This window comes from Trichomycterus rosablanca, chromosome 8 (genome assembly GCF_030014385.1).
Source record: "Trichomycterus rosablanca isolate fTriRos1 chromosome 8, fTriRos1.hap1, whole genome shotgun sequence".
Lineage (NCBI taxonomy): Eukaryota > Metazoa > Chordata > Actinopteri > Siluriformes > Trichomycteridae > Trichomycterus > Trichomycterus rosablanca.
The window spans coordinates 2,216,592-2,223,821 of NC_085995.1; the positions used below are offsets into that span (position 1 = coordinate 2,216,592).

Below are 7,230 nucleotides of genomic sequence, written 5' to 3' on the forward strand. Positions count from 1 at the left end.
AAAGCCTCAGAGCAGAAGAACCGAACCCATGCGGCCGAGTCCTCATCCATTTGATAAGACACTAGTAAGCTATAAAGACTCCTCTGGAATCATGAAGCAAACACAACAAAGTAAACTACAGTCATTACAGGGTTTGTAGTCCTGACACACTGCTCCACAGTTCAGATCTTTAGCGCCACCTGCTGGACAAACAGAGATTCCCGCAAAACCCTGAAGAGTGATCAGTGTGAGCAGGAAGGTGAAATCAATCCTCTGGTGTGTAGTGCACCGCGGACTGGACCAGCATGGACCGCAGCAGGAGGGAAACAGAAGCAGGTTTAACACCGTGCACCCAAACCTTTCCTCCCGAGGTAGCGCAGAACTGCAAAGCTATAGGTGGTGGAGACGGTGTACGTGAGCTACAGAGAGACAGAGAAAGAGAAAGAGGACGGGCAGCCACAGATCAGGGAGAGCAAAGAACCAACAACCAAAAAAAAGTCACTACTGAAACTGGTCTGAAAATTTCTCTATACATTTAAACTCATTATAAACACAAAGATTAAAGAATATAAATATTGTATTTATTTTACTCCAGTAGAAAGAGGCATCTGGGTCAGAGCTTTATTTACCATAAACAAGCTTTATTTCCATTTTTATCTTGTATTAAGCACTGACATTTCTCAAAATGAACAGTATAAACAAAAGTTATTTTTATTATTATTAGCAGTAGTAGTAGTATTAGTTTTATTTTAGTATTATTACTACTAGAGAGTCTATTATTATTATTATTAGTAGTAGTAGTAGTATCAGTTTTATTTTTAGTATTATTTTATTAGTATTCTTACTAGTGAGTCTATTAGTAGTATTATTATTAGCAGTAGTAGTGGGTGTACTATTATTAGTATAATTTTATTAGTATTATTACTACTAGTGCATCTATTATTAATTATAGTAGTAGTGGTTGTAGTATTAGTTTTATTTTTAGTATTACTACTAGTGAGTCTATTACTATTATTAGCAGTAGTAGCTGTAGTATTATTTTTTAGTATTACTACTAGCGAGTCTGTTATTATTATTAGTAGAAGTAGTTTTATATTATTTTATTAGCATTATTACTAGTGCATCTATTATTATTATTATTAGTAGTAGTAGTAGTGGTTGTAGTATTAATTTTTTTATAGTATTATTACTACTAGTGAGTCTATTATTATTTGTGGTTGTAGTATTAGTTTTATTTTTAGTATTATTAAGTCTGTTATAATTATTATTAGTAGTAGTCATTGTAGTATTGGTATTAGTAGTATATAGTATTGTAATATCACCATCATTATTATTACCATTTTATTATCATTTATTATTATTATTACAGTAGTAGTACTAAACTGATTATTACAAAGACAGTATGTAGAGCTTATTTGTAGCTATTTTTAGCTGTTTTGTGACAGCTCAAACTTTCACATGAAGAGGAAGAAAAACCCTTTTGTGGTTTTACACCCCCAGACTGGCATTAACAAGAGAAGTCACATGTGTACACGTCATTCAGTGATGGTATATCTCACACAGCTCAAGTGTTTCAAACCCCACCGTGTGTTTCTGCACATTGCTATTACAATTAAGAAGTGTATCAATATAAAAATACTGTTCATTTGTAGTTTATATAAAATTAGGAACAGTCAGAATCACAAATACAAACCAGATCAGATTACTGGGGGGGAGTGGGGGGTTATTTTGGCTCCAGTGGATACAACAGCAGGTCTGTTTTGCCCCAGTAGCAATAATATGACTTGCTAGCAACTTACTAAGGAACATGACCTTGTTTATAACATGAGGACTAAAGATTGTGAGGACTAAAGAGCTCTTGGACGGCTGCCTAGAACAACTAACAGGAACGTTTACAGTAATGTTTACAATCAGTCCGACTCGGTGCGGTTCACACGCTCTCCAGCCTTCCAACATTAACCGAGCATTACTGTTTACCAATTTTAAAACCACACCTAAATCACAGCATCGCATTCATCGTGAGAGTCGAGCCGAGTTTGGACGGACGCAGAGCTCATCATTAATGGAGGACTTACATTCCTCAACACCTACAGCTACATTCTACTCACCAGAGCCAGCAGTGTGATCCCAGCTCCGGCGAAGGCGGCCACGTAGAGATCATACGTCAGGAAAAACTGAAAACCAAGACCACATTTCAGAATCACAGAAGTGTTCAGTAACAGAAAATTAAATTCATGGTTTTTTTATGGTAAATTAATGCACAATATCCAGTAGAAACTATGAAACAGGACAACAGTGCTATTGGAAAAGCAGTAGCCCTTCCAATTGGCTATATTACTGCATATTCCTTACACTGAATAATAATAATAATAATAATAATAATAACAATAATACTTGTACAGCACTTTTCAGTAACTCAAAGGCATACATTTCTACAGACAAGAAAAACAGGGAAGATTAAAAAATGTGGGCAGTTTTAAATGAGAAAACATTTTCAGTCCAGTTTGAAATGTAGAAATGGTGTCGCCCTGTTGGACACAAGGTGGAAGAGAGTTCCAGAGACATGGGGCCCAGCCTAGAGAAGACACGATCACCAAACCCATGTATGCTGGATGGTGTGATGCTGAGTAATCCAGCAGACAATGACCTGTGAGTGCAGGTTGGTTTGTAAGGAATAAATAGTTCAGACAGTTAAGAAGACGTGAGGTTATGAAGAGCTGGTAATTATTTGGGGAATAAAGTCGTAATTATTTGGGGAATAAAGTCGTAATTATTTGGGAAATAAAGTCGTAATTATTTGGAGAATAAAGTCAAAATGATTTGGCAAATAAAACCTAAATTATTTGGAGAATAAATGTGAAATATTATGGCTGAAGCGTGTTTGCTAGGATGGCCGTTTTAGGTTTGTCAGTTTAAAGAAGCATAATCTGCAAGTTGCACAATCTACAAGTTCTGCTTCAACAAAAGAGACAACAAAAGTCTGGTTCTTTCTTCTTCAGGGTTTTTATACTAATAATAAGCTGCTGATGAGTCAGGAGATTGAGGATTACGAAAGTAGAACTTTATCCTCAACGTTCTTCATTTTAACACCAGGAGGGTTCTAAAACCTTAATATTTCAACATCATTCTCAAAAATGGCCCTAATACACTGTCGTAGGTTCCCGTTTACTGTTTATCAGGATAGCTTGGACCAGCACCTGAGGTCGCTTTTCCCAGGAATCCCTGAGAGATGGAACTTTACCTGAGAACCTGACTCACCTCTCTTGTTTTGCAGATGTTGGACAGAGACATCCCACACGCTCTCCCCGGCACGGCGTTCCACGGAAGTAAACCTGAAACGACGAGATCAAAGACCATCATTTATTTTTTATGTTATTTTGGCTGCTCCTGTATTTCGGGGTCGTCAAAGCAGATCTGGGTCCTCATACCAGACTTGGCACAGTTATTATGCTGGATGCCCTTCCTCACGCAGCACTATTTCTATCCAGGCTTGGGACCTGCACTGATAGCACTGCAGAGATTTGAACTTTGGACTCCATGATCACTGCAGTAGTGGGTTCAGCGCTGCACCACTCAAGCGACAAGATCAAGAACTATCACCTCACTTGCACGTCTTTAGACTGTGGGAGTGCCACCCTCATACAGCTCGTGGTGGAGTAAGTTGACGGCGCGTGATGTGATTAGGTTGAGCTGGATAAATAAAAAGCGTAAGTTCATTACCGAACTGTCTGGCGTCCACGCACAGCTGATTGATGCTGGAGGGCGTCTCGGACAGAAAGTCGATGGTGCGACACGTGGAGGCCATGTTATAGAAGAAGAAGACGGGGAGCGCGGAGAAGGCGAAGACCAGCAGCCAGACGACAGCCAGAAAATACGTGATCACGATGAACTGCGAATATAAAGGAGCGCAGGAGTCAATCTACTACCTTCTTCTCGTCAAGCAGGTCTCACTAACGTTTCAGCGTTCTTACCGTGGTGCTGAGGCAGCGGCCGCAGTTGGTGCTCCTGAACTCTCCGAACGTTTGCTTGGCCACGCTGGTGGTGTAAAATCCCTCGGCCAGCAGCGCGATGCAGTAGAGGAAGAAAAACGTAGCCAGGCCGTAGATGATGTACTGAAAGTACTCGATGCTGCGAGAGAGATCAGTATCGTATATCATGATGAAAGAAAATGAAGCACACATAATGAGTATGAGCAGAGAGAGCTGGTAATGGAGCAATTTATCTTCCATGGCACAATGGACATAATTACACCATAATCTAAGGTACCCGTCACAACTCTGAGATAAAAACGTACCTTAAGGGTATTTTTTAGATGGATATCAGTTCCAGTTATTACTAATTGTACTTAAAACATAATAATCATGGAAAATAAAAAATGGAAAAGAATTCATCAGCCGCTTTATTCTGGGCAGGATTGTGGCAGTTCCTGTCCCACCAGGAAATCCTGGACACCCCAAGTCTCTATCTCAGACGTAGCCAATCATATCTGTGAAGACCCAGATCTCAGCGGTGGTGGGCTACGATGTTACCAGTGTGCCAGATTTAACTGTATGGATCTCCATGACCGAGGAGAGCTGTGACTAACACACACCCTCCGACACGTGTGCAGAAGCCTTCCACTTCTGTTTAGTCACACAATGATCTTTATTATCCCCCGTTTCAGTGCAGGGGCCATAGATTAGCCAGCAGAGAAAACACTGGACACAAGGCAGGTATATCCTGGACACCCCGAGTCCCTATCTCAGACATAGCCAATCATATCTGTAAAGACACAGATCTCAGAGGTGGTGGGCTACATAATAGCCCCTGATGTTACACGAGTGCCAAATTAAACTGCATAAAGCATAAAAAGGTTTTTAAATGCATCACAGACATTCTGTTTGTCACAATTTTTGCTCTATAGTTGATGCCGCTTGCACAGAGACAATTAATAATGGAGACTCTCTGTGCGCTATACGGATCTCCACCTGAACCCACCTTGTGCAGGTGAAAAGAAGCTGATCGCATGTCGCTTCCTCAACTAACACACCGTGACTAATACGCCCCCTGTGGCACGGGTGCAGAAGCCTTCCACTTCATACGGAGATCCGTATCGCGCACAGAGAGTCGCACAATGATCCGCATTATCCCCTGTTCTGTGCAGGCACTAAGGATCAGCCAGCAGAGAGCATAATTGCAGCAGTTATGAGGAATCACATTTGGCATTTCTAACCTCGAACGAGCCAATCATCGCCCATTCAGCTGAGATTTGAACTAGTGAGGGCTAAGAGATCTGTTAAGAGGTCATCCAAAACCAAACGTTTCAGGCTGGTACCCGGAACCTTATGTATTTAGTAAATCTGATCCAGCACTAAATCTGGACCTGAAACAAATGAGATTATATTTACACGTAGGTCAGCGTGATGTAGTCCTGAATGTTCCGAGCAAAGTAGTTCTCGATCAGCCGGTCAGTCTCGGTGAGCGCCTGGTGCCCACAGCCACAGAACAGGGCGATTCCGGAGAAGCAGAGGAGCGTCGCCACCACAGACGTGTAAGGAATCCCTCCCAGACACCTCATGAAGCACTCGTAACAACCTACAACACACATCAGGATTAATCATCATCATCATCATCGTCGTCGTCAATCTAAAGGTCATCCCGTCACACTTTTTCAAACTCTGGACTCCTTTCATGTGACGGCAAACCACACAGGCAAACTCGGTCACGTAACGCCAGCTTTGTTATCAGATAATGATCGTATTACACAGACTGATCGCACGTCAGATAAAAGAAACGCTTTCGTTTCAGGGTTCACGACGAGCACTCGCATCCAGCCAATACAAGCGTAAAGAGCACTGAAGTCAGAACACTTGTACTTAAGTCAAGGTCTGGATGGATTCTAGTGCGGGACTGCATGTCCCACAAAGCTTAGTGATGTTTACAAATCTACATCAAATCTTCAGTCATATTTAGCGACGTCCTCATCAAGTTACGAGTCAAAGAACGACATAAGAACCATCCTACTGAACTATTATTTGAAAGGTAACTGGTTCAAGACCCACATCTGCCAGGAAGTGTAAGTGTAAGCAACAGCTGATTACTGATGATTACTAATCCAGTCCTCTAACCACTAGGCTACACTGCCCGGAGGAAACCCACGCAGACACGGGGAGAACATGCAAACTCCACACTCCACCTGGGGATCGAACCCTGCTGTGAGGCGACAGTGCTACCCACCGATCCACCGACCGCCCCATCATCGAAGTGAGGCATTAGTGTGGAATAAGCGTCAGATCCAGGGTTACAGCTCCACGTGTATCTGTGTTTATCTGGATTTTCCTCCCTGTTTCACTTTTAAACTTGTGTTACAGCTCGAGCTTCTGAGAAATGGTGAGAATTAGAATCAGCTTCTCCCAGAGTCTAAAACGCTTCTGGTTCAAAATAAAGCTTAACGTGGTTTAATGTAGTAAAAGAAGGAGACAGGAGCACTAAACTTCTCTTCATTATTACTGCTCATAAGTTCCTCCACTAATCACATTCCTCACTCGCTGTTTTACTATAATAAGTCACGTTACTGTCACACTTCATAGGAAATATTCGGTCACTTTTCATGTGAATGCGCCGGTACTGAACGGAATACAGTATTCCAAGATCAAGCATCTCCACCATTAAGAAGCATGGAGTGAGTTTTTAGATCATACTTGTGTTATTTTCAGTGTATAAGTGTAAAAAACAACCTCATTATTTTACATGAGCCTAAAATATCTGCAGTTCCACCAGACCATGGACGCATTAACAGGTTTCCCCAAACATCCTTATGGGAAAAAATACCTTGAAACTCGACGTCTTTAAAACTTGAAGCCACTCCCAGAACCAACTGAGGTCGAGTTTTAAGGTACCGCTGTACGACTATGGGAATGCACGAGCTCCATTGCTACAGTTCTTTTAATAGGTAGATCAGATCCAAGATTAGGTCGACTGTAAAATCTGTATAAAGTGACTCTCTAGGAGGACGTGATGGAATTTATATTCGAGCTGGAGTGCTGCTTCTACGCACGTATTTATCTGCCAACACCAGCAACGTCTGCTTAATACGAGTCTTGTTTTTCTTTACGTGCTTCAGTGACAGTCACTAGTGTAACGCTGCTCTGATGCCAGCCACACAAACAAACAGAAATAGCATCTTCATACAGAGATGGCATTCATAATCATCGAAATGATTTAACACACACTTCCTGGTTCAAACACTGAGCCATTCAAACCATCATACCA

The 7,230-nt window shown here is 41.5% G+C and overlaps 1 protein-coding gene across 1 annotated transcript; it reads right to left on the reverse strand.

Moving 5' to 3' along the window:
* Positions 1-317: 317 nt before the first annotated feature.
* On the reverse strand, positions 318-5,590 carry plp1a (proteolipid protein 1a). Its single transcript, XM_063000344.1, has 6 exons — positions 5,367-5,590; positions 3,951-4,107; positions 3,700-3,868; positions 3,238-3,311; positions 2,088-2,153; positions 318-398 (listed from the first exon to the last, which is right to left on the reverse strand). The coding sequence occupies exons 1-6, from the start codon at positions 5,564-5,566 to the stop codon at positions 318-320; spliced, it is 747 nt and encodes a 248-aa protein (XP_062856414.1). The 5' UTR covers positions 5,567-5,590.
* Between the last annotated feature and the right edge of the window lie 1,640 nt (positions 5,591-7,230).

Coding starts and splice junctions, on each gene's coding strand:
- plp1a (XM_063000344.1), bottom strand. CDS start 5,566: ATGTGTGTTGTAGGTTGTTACGAGTGCTTCATGAGGTGTCTGGGAGGG. Junction 3,869..3,950: donor GCCGCTGCCTCAGCACCACG/GTAAGAACGCTG, acceptor TTATATTCGCAG/TTCATCGTGATCACGTATTT. Junction 3,312..3,699: donor CGTGGACGCCAGACAGTTCG/GTAATGAACTTA, acceptor TCGTCGTTTCAG/GTTTACTTCCGTGGAACGCC.